General features: G+C 42.2%; 1 protein-coding gene across 3 annotated transcripts; it reads right to left on the bottom strand.

The window, feature by feature from the left end:
• On the bottom strand, positions 1 to 27,227 carry GHITM (growth hormone inducible transmembrane protein). Of its 3 annotated transcripts, none has more exons than XM_066348643.1 (9): positions 27,092 to 27,227; positions 16,884 to 17,048; positions 15,801 to 15,900; positions 13,423 to 13,534; positions 12,860 to 13,001; positions 10,990 to 11,098; positions 3,177 to 3,365; positions 2,254 to 2,425; positions 1 to 290 (listed from the first exon to the last, which is right to left on the bottom strand). In XM_066348643.1, the coding sequence occupies exons 2-9, from the start codon at positions 17,010 to 17,012 to the stop codon at positions 206 to 208; spliced, it is 1,038 nt and encodes a 345-aa protein (XP_066204740.1). In that variant the 5' UTR covers positions 17,013 to 17,048; positions 27,092 to 27,227; the 3' UTR covers positions 1 to 205. The 3 variants fall into 3 exon arrangements, with proteins under 3 accessions (XP_066204740.1, XP_066204743.1, XP_066204741.1); XM_066348646.1 differs by having other exon boundaries at positions 27,169 to 27,190; XM_066348644.1 differs by lacking the exon at positions 27,092 to 27,227 and adding an exon at positions 26,711 to 26,861.
• Between the last annotated feature and the right edge of the window lie 212 nt (positions 27,228 to 27,439).

Raw genomic sequence — 27,439 nt, 5'->3', positions numbered from 1 at the left:
TGCGTGTGCTCACTGCAGAGAACTACTAAATTTATTCTCCAGGAGGAAAAGCAGATTTGAACATTACATCACTGGGACATTGTAAACACGATGACAATTCTTTCTCTTCTAAACTTCAATGAAAGCTGCTTGAACAATCTATTTAAACAAATACCTGCCCTACTGAACAAGCAAGGTGTTTCATGCATTAGAGAGATGCGTTACTTCACTTCTTTCTGTTGCCTCCAGATGCTATAATAGTAGCAACTCGCATAAATATATTTAATGTATCCATGTAGATTCCCAGCATCCTAGAAAAGAAAAAAGACTGTTTAAATATGATGTAATTCTAGTAACAATGATAAAAACTATTTCTTAATCTAGAATAAAATAAAAACACTGATTATTTGTCCTAGGTATATAAGACCTGAACTTTAAAACAATATGCCAACTAAGGAAGTCCTAGACAAGAAAACAGTCAAGATTTTCTTTTGGCAGGTTAATCTTTTAAATGTTAAAGGGCAGTTTAAAAATCAGTATTCTATCCTCTAACACTATTTATAGTAGCCTGTGGGTGGAAAAAAAAAAAAAGGTTCTAGATCATATAACAAGCAAAACGAAACCAAAGAAACACTTCTACAAAAATGTGTTAGGCACAAGTTTGGCTTTTAAAAAATATAACATACCCATAATGCCCAACCCTCACTTCACCCAAACAAAAAAATTGTTACAAATCTGTAAGCATTTATAGCAGCATTAAAATTTTTTTTATTGAACTGAGACAGAGAAACATCAATGTGTTGTTCCACTTGTCTTATTGATGCATTCAGTGGTTGATTCCTGTATATATCCTGACCAGGGATTGAACCTATAACCGTGGCATGTCGAGACGACACTCTAAACTAAGCTACCTGGCCAGGGCTTATAGCAGCATTTTAAAAACCGTTCCATTTTTAGTTTTCAAGAAAGAAAAATAAATACTTTAAAAAATGTGGTAACATTGTGAAACTCAAAAAAATTATTTAAATACAACAGCCTCCACTGGTAAAGAGGTCAAGATAAGAAAAAAGCATGATTATATAACACTTGATATGAGCTAAATTTAAATACTACCAAAATTGAGTTTTTATACTAAAGAGTTTTCATTTTTATTTTTTTATTTTATTTTATTCTTTTACAGAGACAGAGAGAGAGTCAGAAAGAGGGATAGGTAGGGACAGACAGACAGGAATGGAGAGAGATGAGAAGCATCAATCAGTTTTTCGTTGGGACACCTTAGTTGTTCATTGAGTGCTTTCTCATATGTGCCTTGATTGTGGGGCTACAGCAGACTGAGTGACCCCTTGCTTGAGCCAGTGACCTTGGGTCCGAGCTGGTGAGTTTTGCTCAAACCAGATGAGCCCACGCTCAAGCTGGCAACCTCAGGGTCTCGAACCTGGGTCCTCCGCATCCCAGTACAACGTTCTATCCACTGCACCACTGCCTGGTCAGGCTCAATTTTTTAATAAACTAAGTTTTTACATTAACCATTTCAACTCAATTATGTAAATGTTCCAATGAATACCCATAATACATCTTTTCTTCAGTTCTAAACTCTGTTAAATGTAAAAATTAACTGATCAACAAAAGCACCATAAAGCTAATTAAAAATACTCTGAATTAAATGAATAAATACCTAAATATTACACTTAGTTGCAATACAATCAAATTTCTGTGGATGCATAACTTACTAGAGAGAGAGAACAGAACAAACAACAATAGAAATAAAGTAGTAAAATTTTAAAAAGCCACTGTTGTGTGTTAAAGTACTAATCCTTGGTTACCTGTGAAAGTGACTTTATTTGGGAATAGGATCTTTGCAAATGTGATTCAGATGTGAGTTAAGATGAATACTAGAATAGAGTGGGCCTAATCTCATCTGACTCTTGTCTTCACAAGAAGAGTCAGAGACAGAGAAAACTCCAAATGAATGAAGACAGTGGTAGGAACTGGAGTGATGATGTCACTATAAGCCAAGGAATGCTGGCTATAACAAGAAGCTGGGGGACTGGCACAGAGCAGATTCTCCCTGCGAGCCCTTGAGGGTGTCACCCTGATAACAATTTCATTTCAGACTTACGGCCTCCAGAACTGCCAGAGAATACATTTCTGTTGTTTTAAACCACTTCATTTTTATAATTTATTACGTAGTCCTAAGAAAGAAATAGCATAAAATAAAGCAGGACAAAGTAACACAAATGTCTTTATGTAACAAAGACATTAAAGGCTACTTACGAATTGATGGGATCGTATCTGTGAGGTCCATACACTGGCACTATTTCTGCACGCTTTATCACTTTCTGCGTGTCATACAGAAGGAACATGCTAAAAAGAGCTAACCCACCATAAATTGCCACTGAGTACAGAGTGGCACCAGCCACAGTGGTCGGTGGCAGAAACATTGATCCTGAAATCAAAGTGGGAAAAACGGTTATTTTTTTTTAAAGGGACTTATCTGTAACTGGATTTATAATTACCGTTACTTTAAAAATTTTTCTTTGGTATACTGTAGACCAGTGGTCCTCAACCTTTTTTGGGTCATGGACCGGTTTAATGTCAGAAAATATTTTCACGGACCAGCCTTTAGGGTGGGACAGATAAATGTATCACGTGACCGACAAGCGTCAAGAGTGAGTCTTAGATGTAACAAAGGGAATCTGGTCATTTTTTAAAAATAAAACATCGTTCAGACTTAAATATAAATAGAACAGAAATAATGTAAGTTATTTATTCTTTGTCTGCGGACCAGTACCAAATGGCCCACAGCCCGGTACCGGTCCACGGCCCGGGGGTTGGGGACCACTGCTGTAGACAAAACATTTGAGTATAAGCACGGTCTAATTTCATGTGCATTTAGTTCAAAACCCATGAAACTTGTTTCTGCAAAGGGTCACATACCCACACTACAGGAAGGCTCTTGCACCAGAGCAATTTTCATGTTCTCCAGACCAACTTTGTCATTTTAGATGTACTTGGTAAAACCAACAGTAATGGTCTGCCAGGATGCCAAATAAGAAAACCTAGTCTAATTAGCATACATCTTTTAAACAACTTCTTAAAATGACTAAATATCTTCCCACTAGTAGGATACCTGAGTACGTAAGATGATTTTGAGACATCATAAACCAAACACCAAGTGTCCAAGCATAGCGGCTTACCCAGTGAAGACACAAAGACGAGGCCTAGGCCCACTCCCAGGGGAGCTCCCATGTTCAGAAACTTCTCACTGGGCGCACACATGGCCACAGTGGAAAGGCCTCCCACGATGCCCGCCGTATACCATGCAGCTCTGATGAGAAGAGGTCCCCCTAGTATTGTCAGAGGAGCCACCACTGCACCCATCACACCTGGAGAATGAGCAGGGGGTCACTTTTCACTGAATAACCACCAAAGGGAAAATGCATGCTACTGGAACATACACCTTCTTGTTAAACAGTATAACTACAAAACGTCTTCCCCTTATTTCAGTAATATTAGCCCCAAATTCTACAACAAAACTTGGGCTATCCAGATTCTAAAATCACAACAGTAAAACTATTATTCCTCACCAGTTACAACTCACAAGTACAAACACTAATGTGAAATTTTAGTACCTTTGTCAAATTCTGTGTAGTTCATTATTTGGATCTGAACCTAACATCAGTCTTTATAACAATAGTCATATATGTAATACTTGAAAAAATGGCTTAAAATGAGTAACTCAAGGTCAAACTTACTACTGCCAAAAGAGAACAAAATAAAATGAGAAAATGAGTATATTATGCTACTCCTAAAATGGAGAAACTTCAAGAATAGACATGCTGTTACTTTGCATAATTGGGAATGTTATAACAACTTGTAAAAAATAATTTAATTGTCAGATATTTATAAGCATCCTCTTAAAAATTACAGTGAAAGTTGTCAATAACATAATTAACAAAGGTACACAGAACTAGCCTGACCTGTGGTGGCACAGTGGATAAAGCATCAACCTGGAAATGCTGAGGTTGCCGGTCAAAACCCTGGGCTTGCCTGGTCAAGGCACATATGGGAGTTGATGCTTCCTGCTCCTCCCCCCTTCTCTCTCTCTCTCTCTCTCTCTCTCTTCCCTGTCTATAATGAATAAATAAAATCTTTTTTTTTTTTTTTTAACAGAGACATACAGAGAGTCAGAGAGAGGGACAGATAGGGACAGACAGACAGGAAGGGAGAGAGATGAGAAGCATCAATCATCAGTTTTTCGTTGCAACACCTTAGTTGTTCATTGATTGCTTTCTCATATGTGCCTTGACCATGGGGCTATAGTAGACCGAGTAACCCCTTGCTGGAGCCAGCGACCTTGGGTCCAAGCTGGTGAGCTTTGCTCAAACCAGATGAGCCTGTACTCAAGCTGGTGACCTCGCGGTCTCAAACCTGGGTCCTCCACATTCCAGTCTGACACTCTATCCACTGTGCCACCGCCCGGTCAGGCAATATAAATAAAATCTTAAAAAAAAAAAAAAAAGACAAAGGTACACAGAACTAAACTAAAAAATAAATCTTCGATAAGGCATTATTTCATTGGTGAGTAGACCAAGTTACCCTTAAACAATAAATGTGTCTAGTTTAACTCACAAAAAAGGCAAAGAGCTATCTTCACACTGAAATTTCAAGACTAGTATGTTTCTTTTGTGAGAATAATGTTTCTAGATCAAGTAGTAAGGTAATTAAATGTATTTCATCATAATGAATAATTCAAAAATATTTTTTGCCGTAGAAAAGACACTGAATAAAACATTCCTCTGTATGACATTTCTGTAAGGATTCCCATCAATTTTGCATTTGGCACCAAAATTTTTATCAAAACTTTTAAGGAGACTATTGAGATTTTTGAATGATATTTTCTGATAAAAATCTTAAGTGATAATAGATACTTGCTGCTTAAAGGCAAATCAATTATAAAACTAATAAGGATAGCTCATTATTATTGTGAATGAAAACTGGCATTCAACAAATTGGAACAGGCACTGTAGAAAACTATAAAGTTTCTTCAAAAAATTATAGCTAGAGCTATTGTAAGATCCAGCAACCACTTCTGGATTTATATAAAAAGAAATTAAAATCAGGATCTTATAGAAATAGCTGCACTTCCATGTTTATTGCAGCATTACTCACAATAGCAAAGATATGAAAAAAATCTAAATGTCATCAATGAATAAATGGGTAAGACATGGTATATATATATATATACTGGAGTGTTATTCCAGCTCTAAAAAATGAAATCTTGCCATTTTTGATAACAGAGATGGACCATGACATCATTATACCAAGTGAATTAAGTCTGACAAAGGCAAGACCCATATGATCTCATATGTGGAATCTAAAATAGTCAAACTCACAGAAACAGAGAAACAGTGGTTATCAGGAATTGGTAGGAGGATGGGGGAAATGGGGAAATATTGGTCAAAGTATATAAACTCCCAGTTATAAGATGAACAAGTTTGAAGATCTAATTTAGCACACAGCACAATGACATTAAACAAATGGAGACCACCAGCCTTAGACTTTCCCTGGGCAGACAAAACCAGTTTAGTTAAAAAAGCTCAACTTAGCTTATTTTGCAAGACTAACTTGAGCTGGGTTATTTCTTGCTTATGCCTCTGGAAATCTAAGCAAAATCTGAACTGTTTCCAAGGTTGATATGAGGCAACCACAGAAAATTCGATTACTGTATCACCAGTCACTATAGAGAACAGCCACGGCTTCTTACTGTAGAAGGTGATTTATAATAATACTTCCAAGCCTCATTCCATATTTGCTTAAGTGTTCTAGGTTTGCAGACATGCCATTTTGGCATGTGTACTATAAACTTTTACTGATTACTATTTTAGTAATTCATTGATTTTACTTCTGTTATTCTGAATGTTTGACAGTCATTATAGCTAATACTGTATCATACACTACTTGAATTTTGCTAAGACAGTAGATCTTAAATATTCTTACCAGAAAAAAAAAGGTAAATATGGAGGTGTTCATTAATGCTATGGTGGTAATAATTTTGCAATACATAATGTATCTAAACATGTTGTACACTTTACACATACACAATATTATGTGTCACTTGTATCTCAATAAAATTTGGGGAAATAACAATCAGAATAGTTACTTGAACATTTCAGTAATTCCTGCAAAATATCACTTGATCCTGAAATGACCACAGCTCTGCTAAATATCTGGATAAAAAATAAAAATGAAATGTATTTGGGTGTCAATACCAGCTCAAAGCCAGCGATGCTGTCCCGCTGACGCTGCTTACAGGCAAGTCACTTTAGTAGCTGTCCTTTGGTCACCCAAACCCACTCTGGATCCCATCTCAGCCGTCTCACCGAATGAAGAAGTGAACCGAGTGCAGGACTTGAAGAAATAAGGTTGGGGTGTCAGTCTAGACTTTAGTGCTTCCTGCTGTATGACCTCACCAGGCTGTTTCCTCAATTATGAAAATACAAACATGCTAATATCTGCACAGCTTCCTATGATGTTTTCAAGAATAAAGCAAATTTTGAACAATTAAAAAAGAATACTGGTTTTCACCCCGTGCAGGAATGGGTCAACACAGCAGGCCTAAGGCTATTTTACAAAAGCCGACTTGCCAGATTAGTCCTTGGATCTCTCTTTTGTAAAAACTTTTTTTATTTTTTTATCTTGAGAGAAACATTGATTTGTTGTACCACTTATTCATGCATTCATTGGCTGATTCTCGTTTGTGCCCTGACCCAGGATCAAACTGCAACCTTGGTGTATCAAGACAACGCTCTAACCAACTGAGCTACCCAGCCTGGGCAGTCCTTGACTTTTATCCAAGAACCAGGCATTTGAACAATTCTCTAACTGGTAGGGTTAGACTATTTGTGCAAACACTGTGAGATATGCTGAAGACCTACCTTCTTTTGAAAAAGGGGTCTGGCCCTGCCCGACAGCTTAGTTGGTTAGAGCATCATCCCAGAACGCAGAGGTTGCCGCTTTGATCCCCAGTCAGGGCACATACAGGAACAGATCAATGTACCTATCTCTCTCGCTTTCTCCCTTCCTCTCTCTAAAATTAGAAAAATAATCATTAAAAAAAAAAGTCTGGTTTTTGACAGTTGCTAGGAGGTTACCTACATGACCAGCTATCAATAAAAACCTTAGACACCAAGTCCCTACTGGGCTTCCCTGGGCAGAAAACTGCATGTGCCCCAGTCCTCGTATAGAAAACTGCATGTGCCCCAGTCCTCGTATAGAAAACTGCATGTGCCCCAGTCCTCGTGTAGAAAACTGCATGTGCCCCAGTCCTCGTATAGAAAACTGCATGTGCCCCAGTCCTCGTATAGAAAACTGCATGTGCCCCAGTCCTCGTGTAGAAAACTGCATGTGCCCCAGTCCTCGTATAGAAAACTGCATGTGCCCCAGTCCTCGTGTAGAAAACTGCATGTGCCCCAGTCCTCGTATAGAAAACTGCATGTGCCCCAGTCCTCGTATAGAAAACTGCATGTGCCCCAGTCCTCGTGTAGAAAACTGCATGTGCCCCAGTCCTCGTGTAGAAAACTGCATGTGCCCCAGTCCTCGTGTAGAAAACTGCATGTGCCCCAGTCCTCGTGTAGAAAACTGCATGTGCCCCAGTCCTCGTGTAGAAAACTGCATGTGCCCCAGTCCTCGTATAGAAAACTGCATGTGCCCCAGTCCTCGTGTAGAAAACTGCATGTGCCCCAGTCCTCGTGTAGAAAACTGCATGTGCCCCAGTCCTCGTGTAGAAAACTGCATGTGCCCCAGTCCTCGTGTAGAAAACTGCATGTGCCCCAGTCCTCGTGTAGAAAACTGCATGTGCCCCAGTCCTCGTGTAGAAAACTGCATGTGCCCCAGTCCTCGTGTAGAAAACTGCATGTGCCCCAGTCCTCGTGTTCCCGGTGTGCCCCTCACAGGAAGGAGAGCACTGAAAGACTGTTTCTCCAGACTCTGCCTGTATCTTCTCCCCCTGCTGATGCAGTCACGCAGCCTTTCCTTGTAACAAACCTTAGCTCTGACTACAACTACACGCCGAGTCCTTTGAATCCTAACAAATCCATCACCAAATGAACTGATCTTGAGGACTCCAGCCCTGCAACACATAAAATACCCTGACTCGAGAAATTTATGTGCTAAAATGGTATCAGATTAAAAGGGGTTTTTTAGGCAAACAAGGTAGATATGCTTGCTACATAGCTATTTTTTTTTCCCAGAGGGAGAGGGAGAGAGAGAGGACAGGGACAGACAGAAAGAGAGATGAGAAGCATCAATTCTTCGTTGTGGCACCTTAGTTATTCACTGATTGCTTTCTCATATGTGCCTTGATGGGGGTGGGGGGTGTGCTCCAGCCAAGCCAGTGACCATGGGGTCATGTCTATGACCTGCGCTCAAGCTCAATGAGCCCACGCTGAAGCTGGAAACCTTGGAGCCTCGAACCTGGGTCCTTGGCATCCCAGGTTGATGTTTCATCCACTGCGCCACTGCCTAGTCAGGCCTACATAGCTATTTAATTCAATTCAACAAGTGACTAAGTCTACTATTTATCATAGATAAAGACACTGACCCTATTTTCTCAAGGAAATATGTCTAGAATGGGAAACAGGTACAGACCTCTACTCACTGGCCAAGACGCTATAATGCAGAGATTTAGAAATATAAATATAAATGGTAAAAGTCACATGGTGAGGATTTTGGTGCTTCAGTGAAAGGATACATTCTTAGCAAATGCACATACTATTATTTTGAATAATTTTTTCCCCCTTAAAAGGTTATTGGTACTAGAAGATAAGGGACCATCTCCCTCCAAACCACAAATATTTTGCCCTTTGAAGTTCCATGGAGAATATCCATGCTGACTAGGCTAACACCTGGTGGGAGAGAGACTTGAGAACCAAGGCTGGGAAATCATGCGGTCTCATATTTACCACATAAAGATAGCACACGAGTATATAAATGTCGTATTTCACATGAGAATTTGTTGTTACTTAGTGCCAAAAATCTAGTTTCCATTTACTAATCATGTCAAAACATGTCCCAGTATGTCTCCCTGGAAGTTTCAGGGAAACAGTTATAAAATGTCTTGCTCTGTGGTAGAGAGCATGCATCTAAAAGCATTTTGTTTCTGGATCTAGTCAGGCGTGGCCAACAGCTTTTGCCCCCGAGCTAGATCAGAAAGAAAAACATTTTTCACAGGCCAGACAAAATATTAAAATTAAAAAAATGTTAAATACAGGCCCTGGCCGGTTGGCTCAGTGGTAGAGCGTTGGCCTGGCATGCAGGAGTCCCGGGTTCGATTCCCGGCCAGGGCACACAGGAGAAGCGCCCATCTGCTTCTCCACCCCTCCCCCTCTCCTTCCTCTCTGTCTCTCTCTTCCCCTCCTGCAGCCAAGGCTCCACTGGGGCGGAGTTGGCCCAGGCGCTGAGGATGGCTCTATGACCTCTGCCTCAAGTGCTAGAATGGCTCTGGTTGCAATAGAGCATCACCCCCTGGTGGGCATGCCGGGTGGATCCCGGTCGGGTGCGTGCGGGAGTCTGTCTGACTGCCTCCCCATTTCCAACTTCAGAAAAATACAAAAAAAAAAAAAAAAAAAAAAAAAAAAAAAAAGTTAAATACAAAAACGATTCGTTTAAAATAAGTAAACAAAATTTTATTTTGTAATTTGTTTATAAATAAATGTAACTGAGTGAAAAAAGTTTTAATATACATTATTTTAATAAAAATATAATTACATACTGTATAAATATCCAAACTATATTGCAGTCAATCGAAACAATAATTAATAGCATGAGCTTGAAGGGGTTATATCGCAAATAAAACAATTATTTCATTTCACAAACAGCCTGGACACATTTTCAGTTATCAACTGCAGCTACTGTCTGTGCTACAATGCCGCTTGATTCAGCACACTTGACCACAAAAATAATGAACTGTTTGACCTTGGGTGCGCACTGGCAAACTCCGCCTAAAAGAGTGTGGGTTTCACATCGCCGCTAAATGTCAAACAGTTCCTATCGAATACAGACGAGTACAAAAGTTGTAAATCTTTATAATGGAATCTTTTTAAAATATAAAGAAGTATCGCAAATCCATTCGACCAATTATTGGAAGTTAACCCTAAATTAGTCACACGCGGAATTCTTCTCCACGTATCACTATCTTCTTAAATATCTCGATTTTCAATAATCAAAGATGCTTCCGCTTCTGAGTAGCTGAGATTTTAAAGTAGCGGAGAATATTGAAAATTTAATTGGGGGCTGCATAAACTCATTACGCGGGCTGGATCCGGCCCACGCGGGTCATATGTTGGCCGTGCCTGGTCTAGGTGGTTCTTTATTCAACCCAGAGACAAATATCCTCGACACCTGAGGTAGAAAACCTTGTTTAAACTTTCAAATATTTGTCTGACAACTGAGAGAAAATTCACAACATAGACCTACAAGGAGATATATATCTATATATCTGTCCTACAATAGCAGGGATAAGACAGCCTTTGCCTTGCCCAATATAACCTTGTGCCAAGAACTGTCTCAATACTGACCCAGCTATAAACACCAGACACAAACGTACATTTCCAAAAATCTTTAACTGCTTTCCTTCTCCATATGCTCCACTGTAAAAACCACCTCCCCTCTCTTATTCTTTCATGTCTTACCTCCTTCTTTTCACCACTTTTTTTTAAAGATGCACAACAAAAAGTTTTCAGGTGATGTATATCTGATTTGAAATCCTCCTGGTATTAGACAAAACACACAGAAGGAAATGTCTGCATATACAAGACTACTGTAGGAGGCAAGTGTAATACCCGGATGTCTGTGGTCTCAGTACCTAACCGGCAGTAAGCCGGTTTTAATTAACTGTTTTCTAAACATGAGGCTTAATTAAATTATGTACAAAGCATTTATGATTGTGAAGAGCCACCAAAAAGGTAGTATTCAATATTTATTTAATAACAGTTGAAAATTAGAACATACCAGAATGCAGTAACCAAGCAAGATGCTTTGGGCCTGGGCTCTGATCATATGATATTGATTGCACCAGCATTCCGGCTCCAATCATGGCTGCAAAGGTTGCACCAATTGTCTGAAAGACACGTATTACCAAGAAAAATCAATCCTGATATGACAACAAAGTAGAAACCCATGAGTTCTAATTTCATTTAGTCCCTCCAATAAACCTGTTTACAAAGATGAAGGCTAATAAACAGAATCTTGTATTTTCCTAGCCCATTAAAAGGCCTCTTTTTGTTTAGTCAACTTAGCAAGTGCCCCTACTGCCCGCCATACATAAGGCTCTGCGGTCAGCTTCAAGTGAGTGAGTTAAGCCTCGACTAATAACATTATCTTTTAAAAACTTTATTCTTTTTCAGATGAGGTTTAACAAAATCTCTCTAAGAATCCCAGAATAGTTATTTTTAATTATATTTATTACAGTACAACACAAATAACATTTAGAAAAATTAATCATAATACACCCATTAGAATATTTATATAGCACATTGCTTTGAACTCTGACCTTGCTAAAGGAAAACCCAAACAACAGAAGCACATAAAAAAGGTTAGACTATGTTTCTGTCCTCCAGTATTTCGGGCTGACTTGGTCCTCTTCCCTTTCATTTGCCTTAGATTTCCATCTAAAGATTCCTTGTGTACATGACAAGGGAGAAACATAGGTAATGGGAGAAAGGTGATAATGTAGCTTCAGGAAGTTTAAAAGGAGAAGAAACTGCAAACTTGTAGCCTTTGGATAGAATCAGGCAGCAGGTATTTTGTTTGGCCAATTAATCAAAAACAAACAATTGAACTGAACGCTTTTAGTAGAGTAGGCCTTTCTCCAGATGCCAATAACCCTGTGTGGCACATCAGGCCTGCCTCACCCTTTTGCGTTAGCTGTCTGATACACAGGCCTCTGAATGTGCAACCTGATGTAAAATATAAGTTAAAGAGAACAGCTATTTTCACTCATGGTTTTGGGTCTTTTAGTAAACTGCCATAAAATATATAAAATAAGAGGCTGTTTGCTATCTGCTGTTGGTAAGTAGGACATTCCTGTGAGTTTGGTTTCCAGCCCCTCGGCCACTATAAGATTACACTTCACAAAGAACAGCCGCATGCCTCACAATGTACAGTCCCCGCACTGCCAACCAGACAGGTTCTGTAGTTTTGTTCTTCAGCTGAATTCGTATGTAAGCTGGAAAAGGTACATTTACCTATTAAATGCAACTTAGATGTTTGTCTTAACATAGTATTTGTTTACCTTTCTGTGCATATAAAAACTTAAAACATTTTCAAGCCTATAGAACTTATTAGTAACCGGGGGATGGCCTGTACTTCCTGCTTTGTCTCAGCTGCACTAACAATTCGCATATTTTTGAACAAAAACCTGTTCCATTTAGTAAAGTATTCTTTACATTTAACTCCTCAGCCCCACTCTTTTTTGTCTGATCTTTTGATCTATAGTGGTTAAAAAAGTTAAAAACAAGCCCTGGCCGGTTGGCTCAGTGGTAGAGCGTCAGCCTGGCGTGCAGGAGTCCTGGGTTCGATTCCCGGCCAGGGCACACAGAAGCGCCCATCTGCTTCTCTCCCCCTCCCCCCCCCTTCCTCTCTGTCTCTCTTCCCCTCCGGCAGCCACGGCTCCATTGGAGCAAAGTTGGCCCGGGCGCTGAGGATGGCTCTGTGGCCTGTGCCTCAGGCGCTAGAATGGCTCTAGTTGCAACAGAGCATCGCCCCCTGGTGGGCATGCCACATGGATCCCGGTCGGGCGCATGCGGGAGTCTGTCTGCCTCCCTGTTTCCAACTTCAGAAAAATACAAAACAAAAAAACAAAAAAAATAAGCTGACTTACCACCCAAGAGCCTCTCATCATGAAGTTCATGAGAACAGGAGTTCTGCTCACTGACAGAGCAGACAAAGCTGTTAAACCAATACTTCCTGCTAAGTACATATAGGTAGAATGAATTCTATCCTTCACATACTGAGGCCAAATGCTGTAAAAAAAAACAAACAAAACAAACCTCAGTTTAGTTCATTTTAAGATTCTCGATGTGAATTTTGATTCAATCAGACCAGTTGGGAGGCCTACTGCTCTAAATTTCATTCACCTAATTTATCATGGAAATGATGCATACATTGAGGTTGCCATAAAAATTAAATGACAGAAGACATCTAAGCACTTGGGTCATAGAAAAAGCAACACATTTTCTCATTTGAACACATCACCTTAAGAAAATACTTTTATTTAGGTCTGAATAAATCTATGTCAAGGAAACAAGAGATTCTATTTTCACTCATATAAACTCTACTCAGTTGGAAGACTAGACATAAAATATTCCAAAAGTGGCAAAAGATAAAGATAAGAATAAAATTGGAAACTTTAAGGCTGGAATTGTTTGGGAACCATTTACTTACACAGCCTTTTCAATTGCTCCAATCTCATTAGACATTCCCAAGCCATAGTAGCACAATGCTCCCAGACCAACAGCAGCCCCTCCAGCAATAAACCATCTTCCCATCTGATCAACTGTAGAACACAGGAAGAAATGCAGGTTAATACTGCTATGTTTTGACTAAATTAAAATGCTGGTGGTAAGCCCTTCCTGACATTTAAATGAGGAAAAATAAACCATACACCATCACTTTGCATACAAATATAATTATGTAACAGCCATAATTAATATATATGGGGTTATATAAATGGCCTTAAAATTAGGGAACCAGTAAAAAAAAACACTGCTGAAACTTGGTATAATAATCAATAATACAACAAGGATCACACCTGATTAACTTTTAATCTTATTCAACAAAATTGGAGGCAGTATGTCTGTAGATATGAGAAAACTTCTGTGTTCTTATGACAGTAAAGATGAGAAAGAAATGTTAAAAGCTTTATCAGTGTCTAAAGTGCCATTAGCAAAGATGGAGTCAAGAAAAAAAGGAACCAAAGAAAAATGAAATCAGCGTTTATGCAAGTGAATTAAGGGGGAGGATGTTTTTATTTTAGTACTGAGAAACAACCTAGCAGCTCTAACCCAATTAGGGCTTTCTTCCACACCTCTCCCCTCTCCCCTCTCCCCTCTCCCCTCTCCCCTCCCCCCTCCCCCTCCCCCCTCCCCCCCCTCCCCCCTCCCCCTCCCTCTCTCTCTCTCTCTCACACACACACACACACACACACACAGTGTGTGTGTGGAGGGGAAAGAATAGGATAGTAGGATAGGACAGACAGGGATTGACAAAAAGGGGGAGAGTGAGAAGCATCAACTCAGTTGCAGCACCTTAGCTGTTCCTTGATTGCTTTCTCATATGTGCCTTGATGGGGGGAGCTCTCTCCAGTTGAGCCAGCAACCCCCTTGTTCAAGCCAGCGACCTTGGGCTTCAAGCTAGCGACCTTTGGGCTTAGGCCAGCAATCATGGGGTCATGTCTATGATCCCATGCTCAAGCCAGGAACCTCAGGGTTTTGAACTTAGGTTCTCCATGTCCCAGACCAATGCTCCATCCACTGTACCACTACCTGGTAAGGCTCATTATAATATATATATTGACATCTTGCAAGGTTCAGGAGCAATAGTGTTCTTTGACAGGTTTTGTGTAGATTAACAATCTAGCTTCTGAACTTGCAAAGCTGAAATCCAAACTGAATCAAAGGTATTGCTTCCTGAGAGGCCCTATAAAAGCAGCCAATTAAGAGAAAGCTTCCTAAACAGCTATGCTTTTATTAGTATCTGTGTTTTGGGAATTTACTCCTGACCTGAAACATACCCAAATATCACTTGCTTGAATAAAGACTCATGCAACTTTAAATGAACTTCATTAACACACTATCTTTTAGTGATGGTGCATTAACTAATAATCCTTAAAAAAATAATGGTGCCCTGGCTGGTTGGCTCAGTGGTAGAGCGTCGGCCTGGCATGCAGGAGTCCCGGGTTCGATTCCCGGCCAGGGCACACAGGAGAAGCGCCCATCTGCTTCTCCTCCCCTCCCCCTCTCCTTCCTCTCTGTCTCTCTCTTCCCCTCCTGCAGCCAAGGCTCCACTGGAGCAAAGTTTGCCCGGGCGCTGAGGATAGCTCTGTGGCCTCTGCCTCAGGCGCTAGAATGGCTTTGATTGCAGCAGAGTGATGCCCCAAGATGGGCAGAGCATCGCCCCCTGGTGGGCATGCCAGGTGGATCCTGGTTGGGCACATGCGGGAGTCTGTCTGCCTCCCCGTTTCCAGCTTCGGAAAAATACAAAAAAAAAAAAAAAAAAAAAAAAAAAAGGTAAAAGCAGAGTTTTCTCTGGAAAAACTATGGGAACCACAGAACATAGTATGAAATGAAGTACCAATCTTTTCCGGGACATCAGATCCCTGAGAATGATTGCCTTTCTTCCCAGACAACATACATATACACAAGTCTGCGTATGTTTTTAGAAAGCTGTTTATGGATCTCATTTAAAAAAACTGATATCTGCCCGACCAGATGGTAGCGCAGTGGATAGAGCATCAGACCGGGATGCAGAGGACCCAGGTTCGAGACCCCGAGGTCGCCAGCTTGAGCACAGGCTCATCTGGTTCGAGCAAAGCTCACCAGCTTGGACCCAAGGTCGCTGCCTCGAGCAAGAGGTTACTTGGTCTGCTGAAGGCCCACGGTCAAGGCACATATGAGAAAGCAATCAATGAACAACTAAGGTGTCACAACGAAAAACTAATGATTGATGCTTCTCATCTTTCTCTGTTCCTGTTTGTCGCTATCTATCCCTCTCTCTGTCCTTGTAAAAAACAAACAAATAAACAAACAAAAACTGATACCTACTTTTAAATATTTTTTCCATTGATGGTTCCAATGCTGCTTCCTTGAGCTCTTGGCTAGTTTTCCCACGCCGGATCCCAATTCTTGTCTTGGTGGCATATTTCTGATGTACATGAAAACAAGACACACACCACCCAAAATAAAACAATGTTAATGATAAAATGAAACATTAACAAACTTCACGTTAAAAAAACTCTATATAAAGTAATCTGGTACTTTGTATGTAATTTCACTATAAGAGTATGTTCACCAACCTAAAAAACTAAATGGAGACCCTATTTGAGCTCTATCGTCAATGTGACTAATTCATTACAATTTAACTTCTTAGTTTATGTCCCAGAATTGTTTATTTCATAAACTTTTATATTTATAATTCTAGAATTATATTTCAATCATTAATTTTTTAAAAACATGCATTTCCCAGATGGAAAAAAAACTGAGTATCAGCTACATTTTTTCCATCTGGGAAATGGGTCAAGAAAGGTTCCTTCCTTAACACAAAGCCAAAGGGAAGAATGACTACTACCTCTACTTTAGCTCCTTTTCAACACTGAAACAGTTAATACAAGAGGAAAAATTTTCTGTCTTCTAGATTTTGTCTATTTCCCTATCTGCCTCACATTTCAAAACATATACCTTTGCTTTGAATGCCAGAGGAGAAAATCTATTATCAAAAGAAACGAGTTTCTTTCTGACAGATTTCACTGTTTCCTAAACAATAGCTAAAATGACATATTTAGTAACGTCTACTGGCGAACTAGTAATCTTCCTAGCTTCCTAAATTTTTTATTACAAGATCCAGGATCTCCATGCTACACCATCACTCTCAATCCCTCACAAATTACTCTAAATGAGAAATGGTAAGAGCTGTAAGTAAAGGAAAAGTTTTAGTTCCTTTTCTCTTTCACACGAGATAAAGATGGATTAGAATGATACACTAATAGAGAAAAAGAGCTAATTTGGGTACCAAGGCTAATTGTTTCAGTAAAAGATTAAAGGTAGAGCATGCAGTTTCATACTATCAAAAAAAATGGTCCCAGGGGCACACAGAGACACACAATATAAAAACATTCAGCTTGTGTTTACCCTGCTAGGTGTTAAGAGCCATTGGTTCTTCCTGATGGAATTTCTCTCGACAGGGAAGGCCTCGGTGAATGCGGGGCGGAAAACCCTGGAAGGCAGTGTCCGGAGACACAGCAGTCTTGCGGCCAGCATGGTGATGCACCAGGTTTACCAAGCAGATCTAGAATGCTAGTTAGAGACAAAGGCAAAAAAGAATCTATTAACCAATTGAGGAAAGGTCACAGGAGGTCCAGAGATAAGGAGCCAATCACCCCTTGGCAGAAAAGATGGAAAAGCGACCTTTTAAAATGTTAATAATAAATCCGCTGCCTGATCCTTGTTAATTCAAGAAATCCATCCTACTTGTTAAATCTAATCCGGAGGGACTCGAAACATTGAAGACACGAACAAAATCCCTCGATTACACACCAAAGCTTTATTGTCTAGCTTGGCCAAGCGGCGGCAACTCCGACAGAAATCTGAGGGAGAGCGCACCGGCCCTTTGTTCTACCTAGTTTTTATAGTTTTGTAAGTGGGAAGTACAGAAGCAAAAATTGTAATTAGGAGCCCTTTACCACTATTGGTTATAGTCATATGTCCTTTTAACATGATAGGACCATGTTCAATTTGCAAGCCATACATCATTTTGGAGAAAACAAAATTTACAAGTCAACACATTGGTAGAAAGATGTCTCTTTACAAATTAAAAGGCATTCCTATATTCTCTAATGTTTATCTGCCATCTCTCTGTCCAGAGTCACACACATTAACCACATGCATTTACATAGGAGAGGTAGTTTCCGTGGGGACAAATACCCGCAAATGGCTCATTCCTATAAGAAAAGGTTTATTTTGGCTTTTCTCTTCCTGCACCTGGCTAGTCATTCACCCCTTTCCCCACAGGTGTGGTGGAATGTCAGGGAATCCATGTTTTCCTTCCCTTTGCATTTACAATATAATGCCAAGGGCCATCCTGGTTTTAGGCCACACAGTACAGAGATTATTCTCAAAATTTCTCTGCACACCTTAACCCAAATTAATAAAATGTTCTTCAAGCCTCTTAAAATATTAATATCGATTCTGCAGCTTTTGGTACTTTCCAACACCTGTGGGTGAAGTGGCGCAGGGGCTCCTCACTACTAAATCCAGTTTGACAAGGATCACCAAGTTAGGTTTATGCCCATTCGCATGGTAACAAAATGTATGGCCATATACTTTATGCGGCGCATAGAGTGGACGTTCCTACCTCAGAGAAGGAACTTTACGAGGTGTGTGACTGCTTTTATAAATGTGGTTCTGACTTAGATTTGTGCCAACATCTAACAGGAAACCTCTAAAAAAAGTTAAAAGAAGCCTCTACCATATAACTTTGAAGCAGAGGAAAAATGGCACCCAAGCTAGAGATGAAAAACTCTTTATAAAGGTCATACTGCATTGCAAGGTTATAAGGCGTCCATGGAAACTAAATGGAAGTTTCTGCCCAACAAGCCAAAAACTACTCCTCTTCCAAATACTGTACAATATAAAAGTATTCAAGCTACTGTGACATTCGAATAAAAACTATAAAATACATTAATAGGCTTGGGAAAATAACTTAAAAAGAACTGGTCCAGTAAGCACAGCACATTCCCGGAATAGATGAGACCAGACACCCAGGATGAATAAGACAGATGAGTCCTAGAGATAGGGAAGTCGATAGACTCCCAGGATGACTAGGAGCTGATGAGTCCTTGAGATACGGAAGTCGTAAAAACTCCTAAGATAGTTAATGTGACCACATCCTAAGGGATAGATAGGGACATTTCCAGCTGGGGGCTTTCAACTGTATGACTGGTTACTAAGGCACATGACTAAAATTTGATTTGGAGGAGCCAATTGCTAAACGCCAAATTCGCTTCTGTATGAACTGCTTGCTTGCTACGCTATAAAAACCCCTAGATTGTAGGCGCTAGGTGTGGCTCTTGTGACTACCACTTGAGGGTCCACCCCTGCGCAGGTTAATTTTGCTTTGTTTTGTTCTCTTTTTCTCTTGGCCATAAAACTTTGTCTGAAACTCTCCAAACGTCTCCAGTGTCTGTTTTACCCGGCGAGTGTAACATTTTATGGGGGCTCGCCCGGGATTACCCATTACGGGAATCTTGACTGGGGACAGGCGGAACAGCTGTTTGTGTTTGAGCTGGTGAGTATTTTGTTGTAGAATTTCTTGTTTTTGCAATCTGGCTCCGGAGCACTTACAGTCTGTGGTGGCAGACAGGACGCTGTCAGTGACCCGCCCAGACACTCGGGCCAAAGGGCAGGACGCTGCCGGCCGAGGTTTCTGTTTCTGTCTGAAATCGATCGATCGTTTCGAAGTAGTGAGCTCACTCGCGCCGCGCCGCGCTGCTGTCTGGTTGTTTGTTTAGCCTGAATGACTGTGTGGGAAATTTTGTGTATTGCATTGTTGTGTTTGGTGTTAATTTGTTTGCCAGTACAGTGTGATCAACGCTCATCCATCTAGATCACCCTGCTTATAGGGTGGGGAATCCTGTGTGTTGTCTTTGTAGGACTAGAAGCATACCTGGCTGAGAAGAACAAGCACCGCGAGATGGGACAGCAAGAATCTACTCTTAAATCCCCTCTTGATTGCATTTTAAGTAACTTCTCTGATTTTCAGAAGAGAGCTCAGGGTTATGGGGGACCTCCACCCGATCGAGAAACTCTCCGGACCTTAAGCCAAGTAGAGTGGCCATCTCTTAAGGTTGGATGGCCATCTGAAGGAACCTTTGATCTACCCATAGTTTTTGCAGTAAGAGCCATTATATATCAGGTGCCTCACCCAGACCAATATGTGTATATAGATGTTTGGATAGATATAGCTACAGACAAACCTGGGTACATTAAGAGGTGCATAAAAGCAAATCAAAAGATTAAGAGAGCTATTTGTGTGAGCGCTGCGGACATTAAGCCTCGCCCTCCCTCCGCTCCACCTGCACCTGAAAAAGAGCCTCCCAAATCGTATCCGGTCCTTTCTGATGTTACTGAGGATATAGCAGACCCTGTAAATTATCCTCCCCCTTATCAGAAGCCTAGGGAGCCAGATTCAACTGTGCCCGAGAATGTCCAGAGTCCTCCCCACACCCGGGGGGGAACCCCTTATGCTCAACCTTCCTTTGCCGGAGGTGCCCCAATGTTACCTCTTAGGGAGGTGTTGCCCCCACTAGATGAAGGATCACATGCACCATCCCGAATGATTTATATTCCTTTTTCTACTAGTGACATTTATAATTGGAAACATCAGACCCCGTCATTTTCAGAGAAACCTCAGGGGTTAATTTCTTTGCTTGAGACTGTTTTCAGGACCCATCAACCAACTTGGGATGATTGCCAGCAGCTTTTGCACTCTTTGTTCACAACGGAAGAAAGAACCCGCATCAGCCAAGAAGCTGAAAGAGTATTTAGGGAAGAGGGGGGCACTGAAAGGGAACTAGAGAGGACGCTCCCCAGGAGCCCCCCCAGTTGGGATCCAAACAATGACAGGGATAGGGAATCGCTTACCCAATATCGCCAGGCTCTATTAAGGGGAATAAGGGCAGCTGCTAAGAAACCAACCAACTTTAGTAAGGTAGGTGAGGTAACTCAGGGGAAGGATGAGTCCCCTGCTGCATATTTAGAGCGGCTAATGGAGGCCTACCGGGTTTATACCCCTATTGATCCTGAGGCAGAGGAAAATCGCAAGCTAATAAACATAACCTTTGTCACTCAGGCAGCCCCAGACATTAGAAAGAAGCTCCAGAAAATAGAAGGATTTGAGGGAAAGAATAGGAGTGAATTATTAGAAATAGCACAGAGAGTCTTTGTCAATCGTGATGACCCTGAGTTAGGGAGAACAGCTGTAAAACTACTCTTGGCACAGCAATCAAAAGGACAAAAAGGGAAACAGCAGCCCTTTAAGGGAAAGAAGGGAACTTTCCCGCAGAAGCAACTAGATAGAGACCAGTGTGCTTATTGCAAAGAGAAAGGTCATTGGAAGAAGGATTGCCCTAAGCTACAGGCCGTAAATCAGGAACAAGGCTCACAAGTTTTGCTCCAATTAGATTGACGGGGCCAAGGCTCCATTTCTGTTGGCCCCCAGGAGCCTATGGTCACACTGTCAATTGAGGGGAAACCAACTACCTTCCTAGTTGACACGGGGGCCACTTATTCCGTCCTAAAGAGACCACTTGGGACATTACAAAAGGAATCCACAAAGGTAATAGGGGTCACTGGCAAAGCTGTCTCATATCCTCGAGCCACTGCACGGATTACAGACCTGGCGCGAGGGACTATTACTCATTCATTCCTGATTATTCCAGACTGCCCTTACCCGCTGTTGGGACGAGATTTGTTGCAAAAATTTCAAGCAACAATAACCTTCAACCAGGAGAAGAATGCAGAAGGCAAGGTATTAGTGACTGTGCCAATATCAGAAGAATACCTGATTGCCTCCCTCCCGGAAGGTAAGAGCGGGTTTACGGGCATCCCCGAGGAAGTAAAGCAGCAGGTTCCTGGAGTTTGGGCAGAAAACAATCCTCCGGGATTGGCAATACATCAGCCGCCTGTAGTAGTGCTGTTGCGGAGCGATGCCAGCCCAGTACGCATCAGACAGTATCCTGTGCCTGCTCGGGCTAAACAGGGTATAGCACAGCACTTGAGGCGCTTATTAGAAGCTGGGATTCTCCGGGAATGCCAATCTGCCTGGAACACTCCTCTGCTGCCAGTACAAAAGCCTGGAACTCAGGACTATCGCCCAGTGCAGGACCTGCGTGAAGTGAATGCTCGGGTAGAGACCATACATCCTACTGTGCCAAACCCCTATACCCTATTAAGTTCATTGCCACCGACTCATGTTTTCTATTCAGTATTGGATTTGAAAGATGCCTTCTTTTGCATTCCATTAGCAAAGCAAAGTCAGGAAATGTTTGCCTTTGAGTGGAATGATCCTGAGAATGGACTTTCAGGCCAATACACTTGGACCAGGCTCCCTCAGGGTTTTAAGAATTCCCCAACCATATTTAATGAGGCTTTGTGCAAAGACTTACAGGAGTTTCGAGCCGGCCACTCTTCAATTGTACTGCTGCAGTATGTGGACGATCTCCTTATCGCAGCCCCAAACCAGGAGAGTTGCCAAGAAGCTACGTTAGAACTACTCCAAGAATTGCAACGGATGGGCTATCGAGTATCTGCTAAGAAGGCCCAAATTGTCACCCAAACCGTGAGTTACTTGGGGTATGACTTGAGGGGAGGACAACGTAGTTTGTCTAGCCAAAGAATTCAGACTATATTACAGATTCCTGAGCCTGTAAGTAAGAGGCAAGTACGAGAATTTTTAGGTGCTGTGGGATATTGCAGACTTTGGATACTGGGATTTGCAGAGCTGGCCAAACCTTTGCATGAGTTAACACGGGGAAAAGAGGAACAATTTGTATGGACAGAGGAGGCACGAGAGTCTTTTCAAAAACTTAAGGAGGCCCTAGTTGCAGCCCCGGCATTAACCCTGCCAGACTTGTCTAAGTCTTTTCAACTATTTGTGACTGAGAAGAAGGGCATTGCTCTAGGGGTCCTCTGTCAAGAACTGGGACCTTGGAAAAGACCAGTAGCCTATCTGTCCAGAAGACTAGATCCTGTGTCATCAGGATGGCCCAATTGTTTGAGAGCACTTGCTGCTACCTCCATCCTTGTTAAGGAGGCCAGTAAACTGACTCTGGGTCAAGACATTCAGGTCATTGGAGAGCACTATTTAGAACAAGTGCTGCGGGCTCCCCCGGATAGGTGGATCTCGAATGCCCGACTAACACAGTATCAGGCACAGTTGCTGAACCCCCCCGCAATACAATTTTTGAAAACAACGGCCTTGAATCCTGCTACATTGCTCCCGTTGCCAGACTCATCGGTGATCCATGACTGTAGACAAGTATTAGATACCATTACAGGAGCCAGACCAGATCTACGGGATCAGGCCTATGAGAAGGCAGATTTAACCCTGTTCACAGATGGAAGTAGCTATGTTCGGGATGGGCAAAGGTATGCTGGAACTGCGGTGACCACTCAAGATACTGTGTTATGGAAAAAGGCACTGCCTAAAGGCACATCTGCACAACGGGCTGAGCTTATTGGACTCACACAGGCCCTTAGAATTGCTGAAGGGAAAAGTGCCAACATCTATACAGACAGTAGATATGCCTTTGCCACTGCCCATGTACATGGCGCCATCTACCGGGAGCGTGGGTTGTTGACAACTGCAGGAAAAGAAATTAAAAATAAGGATGAAATTTTAGCTCTATTAGAAGCCATTTGGTTGCCTAAAAAGGTGGCAATAATACATTGCAAAGGACATCAAAAGGGGGATTCCCCTATAGTAAAAGGAAACCACTTTGCTGATCGAGCGGCACGGAATGCAGCAGAAGAGGAGGAACACACTAACCAACTGCTACTCATCCCACCCCCTACTTTACAAATAGAACCGAGGTATGAGCCAAAAGAAGAAGAGAAAGGTAAGCAACTAGGGGGTAAGAAAAGTAAACAGGGATGGATAGAATTACCAGACAGCAGAATATACCTACCACAAGGAGTGTTAAGACAAATAATTCAAGAAATACATAGCAGCTCCCACTTAGGACAACAAAAACTAGAACATCTAGTAAGAAAATATTATGAGGGAGCGGAAATCAGAGATATCATACACTCTGTTGTGTCTAGGTGTCAGGCCTGCGCCAAAGTAAATGCTGTCAATAAGAAATTACCTCCTCTCATCAGGCACCGAGGAAAAGCTCCTGGAGAACTGTGGGAAGTAGACTTTACCGAAATGACTCCAGGGAAATTAGGCTACAAATATTTGCTTGTTCTAATAGACACCTTTACTGGATGGACTGAGGCTTTTCCTACAAAAGGAGAAACTGCTTCAACAGTTTGTAAAATACTTTTAAGAGAAATCATTCCACGATATGGCATTCCCATTGCTGTAGGGTCAGATAATGGACCTGCTTTTGTGTCCAAGATATCACAGGAATTGGCAAAAAGATTAGGGATCAATTGGAAATTACACTGCATTTATCGGCCTCAAAGTTCAGGGCAAGTCGAGAGGATGAATAGGACCCTTAAAGAGACTATAATTAAGTTAAGAGAGGAGACTGGCGAAAATTGGGTAGAGCTACTCCCTTTTGCATTATATAGGGTTCGAAATACACCTTATACAGGAAAATGGACTCCTTATGAGTTAATGTATGGGCAACCAACTCCTTTGGTTCCACAAATAACAAGGGAAGAAATTGAGGGTTCTAATCAAAGTTTTCTAAAGTCCTTACAGGCATTACAACTGATACGTGCAGAAGTACGGGCGCTTAGAGACCAGCAGAAGGACCAACTCAAAGGACTTCCACTGCCAACTCCACCGGAGCCAGGACAATGGGTATGGATTCTTAACCACCGTCGCGGGAACCTTGACGCTCGGTGGCAAGGACCGTTCCAGGTACTGTTCAGCACGCCCACGGCTGTGAGGATAGCTGAAAAACCTTACTGGATTCATCTATCGCATGTAAAGTTAGCTCAAGAACCGAGCTTGAAGGAAGCAAAATGGAGAGTCGAAGCAGATCCCCACAATCCCTTAAAAGTGCGGTTCTTACCCGAATCGTAGCAATAGTTTTCTTTTGTATGTTGTTCAGTATTAAACCAGTACCAGCTTTCCAAGAAACCCTGAATCATCCAGAGAATTTATGGGTGGCTTTAGCACGCACCCTAAATGTCTCATCGTTTTGCCTTGAACAGGATAGTCATACTCATTTCATGCTAGGAAAATGTCTACGCCCGGTATGTAAACCGGCAGCTGATATAAGGAATTTAACTTTCTTCTCCAGTATCCCCAATAAGACTGTAACTTATCTAGATTTAGCAAACTGGGGAAAAGCTTCTTATCAGTTGCCAAGCCATGCCTTACAGATTCATACTCCCCATAGCATTATTGTACCCAATGATACTTGTGTTCTTTTTGTTAATTGTAGTAAAAATTGTAAGACAATCCCTGGTTTTTTACCCTGTAATAATACTATCAAATACCCTTCCATTTATGGCTATGTTACCTTGCCTACTGGATGGTTTTTTACCTGTAATTCTATGACGTATAATTATATTCCCCCTAATCTTACTGACACCACTTGTTGTTTATCTAGGATTGCTACTTTCTTACCTAACAAGAATGATTTGTTACTTCTAGAGCACAATACTACTCTTCGCAGCAGGCGTGCTGCCTCCCTCCCTGTAGGACCTAAATGTCATGATGAAGTACGATTATTGTCAGAAGCTGAAGGATATGCCATAATTTTAAGTGTTGTAGGGAATCTGGTATGGGGTGCTTACAATCATAGACAAATCCAGCATTTAGCTTGTAACTTAGCTAAAAGCATCAACGAAACGTCTCAAGCATTGACTCTTTTAAATAATGAACAGCAGCAATTACGTCAAGCTATTTTAGATAATCGGGCAGCTATTGATTATCTATTATTATTTCACCACCAGGGTTGTGAAAAAGTGAAAGGGATGTGTTGTTTTAATTTAACTGATAACAGCAATGAAATCCAGGATAAAATAGATAAGATAAAACAATTAGCAGAGCATATTCAGCAAAATAATGACAATTTAGATTGGTTCACCTCTATATTCAAACTGTCACCTTGGCTAACTACATTGATAACTACACTAGCAGGACCATTGTTAATACTGTTGTTGGCCCTCATTATTGGACCCGTAATCCTTAACAAGTTATTTGCTTTTATCAAAGAAAGAATAGAAACAGTTAAAATAATGGTTTTATCTCAGCCGTACCAACGTCTTAGTGCAGCCGAAGAATCTTCGTTATAGTTAAGGATTTAACTAGGACAAAGAAGAGGAGGAAATGTGACATTCGAATAAAAACTATAAAATACATTAATAGGCTTGGGAAAATAACTTAAAAAGAACTGGTCCAGTAAGCACAGCACATTCCCGGAATAGATGAGACCAGACACCCAGGATGAATAAGACAGATGAGTCCTAGAGATAGGGAAGTCGATAGACTCCCAGGATGACTAGGAGCTGATGAGTCCTTGAGATACGGAAGTCGTAAAAACTCCTAAGATAGTTAATGTGACCACATCCTAAGGGATAGATAGGGACATTTCCAGCTGGGGGCTTTCAACTGTATGACTGGTTACTAAGGCACATGACTAAAATTTGATTTGGAGGAGCCAATTGCTAAACGCCAAATTCGCTTCTGTATGAACTGCTTGCTTGCTACGCTATAAAAACCCCTAGATTGTAGGCGCTAGGTGTGGCCCTTGTGACTACCACTTGAGGGTCCACCCCTGCGCAGGTTTATTTTTTTGTTTTGTTCTCTTTTTCTCTTGGCCATAAAAATTTGTCTGAAACTCTCCAAACGTCTCCAGTGTCTGTTTTACCCGGCGAGTGTAACACTACTAGACCACGTGGAATACATTTTAAAAACATAGATTCCCGAGTCTTACTCTGGTCCTCACGATTCAATCTCTAGGAACCGCCACGGGAATGTTTTTTAACGAGCACCCCCCCCTCCGCCCCCAAAGCTAAGAATCCTTGCTTCACAGTACCTAGCTCGTCCTTCCAGCTCCGCCACCAGCTCTGGTGTACGGCACTGCGCACCTGTCCTTGGGAGAAAATGCCCCGTTTCTCTAGCGCTTTCCTGCCATTGCATCACCTCCGCCTACTCTGGCCGCGTGTCCTCCGGCTCCCACCGCCCCCTGAGCGCGGCCAGGCTCGCGGTGGGGGGCCGCGTGCGAGGGCGGGCCCACGGGCCCGGGCCTTCGCCATAACCCAGGGAGAATACACACCTCCGCTTCCGGGACCGCTCACGGCCCGGGCCGGCCCGAGGGGTTCAGCGGCTCGCCAGGCTGTCGGGAGACCCGGAGACGCCACGGCCAAAGCCGCGCGCACCGCGCCACACCCGGTAGCTGCCGGGCGGCGGCGGATGACTCAGCACCTCGTGTCCAGGGAGAAGAGGGCAGCGAGGGCGAGCCCCTGCCCGCCTACCCGGGTGCCACAGCCGCTGCCCCATTCACAGGGCACCCGGCGGTACTGACGCGCCATCAGATTGTGACGCACCCAGCAGCGCCGCCGCCGCCATGGCGTCCCAGGAGCACCCAGCGGCCCCCCGCGGCCGGCTGGAGGACTGCGGCCATCTTGAGGGGGCTGCCAGCCTGGGAGAGCCATACCTCACACGCCCGTCACCTCCACCGCGCAGCTCCCCTTCCGGACAAGCGAAACGCAACGGCCCACACCAAATACCTACCAGCTTCTTACTGTCTGCGCACGCGCAGTTCCACCTGCTCGCTGCGTGACGCAACATCCCTGCCGGCACAATAGGGAGCGGGGTTCCGGGCTGGGGGCGTGGCCAGTGGGAGAATTTTGGGGAGTGTTATAGTCAGCCTCCATTTTGAGTGTGGGCAGAGAAGATATTATGGGTGTATTAGCCGTGGGTAGTGAAGTTCTTTGTCCTACGAGTTTCACTTTCAGCAGTTAACAAAAATGATTTAAAAGTGTAAAGACACTGATGTGAGAAT

Source organism: Saccopteryx leptura, chromosome 9, assembly GCF_036850995.1.
Source record: "Saccopteryx leptura isolate mSacLep1 chromosome 9, mSacLep1_pri_phased_curated, whole genome shotgun sequence".
Taxonomy (NCBI): Eukaryota; Metazoa; Chordata; class Mammalia; order Chiroptera; family Emballonuridae; genus Saccopteryx; species Saccopteryx leptura.
The sequence above is the reverse complement of the archived record's forward strand: the minus strand, read 5'-3'. Positions and strand labels throughout refer to the sequence as shown.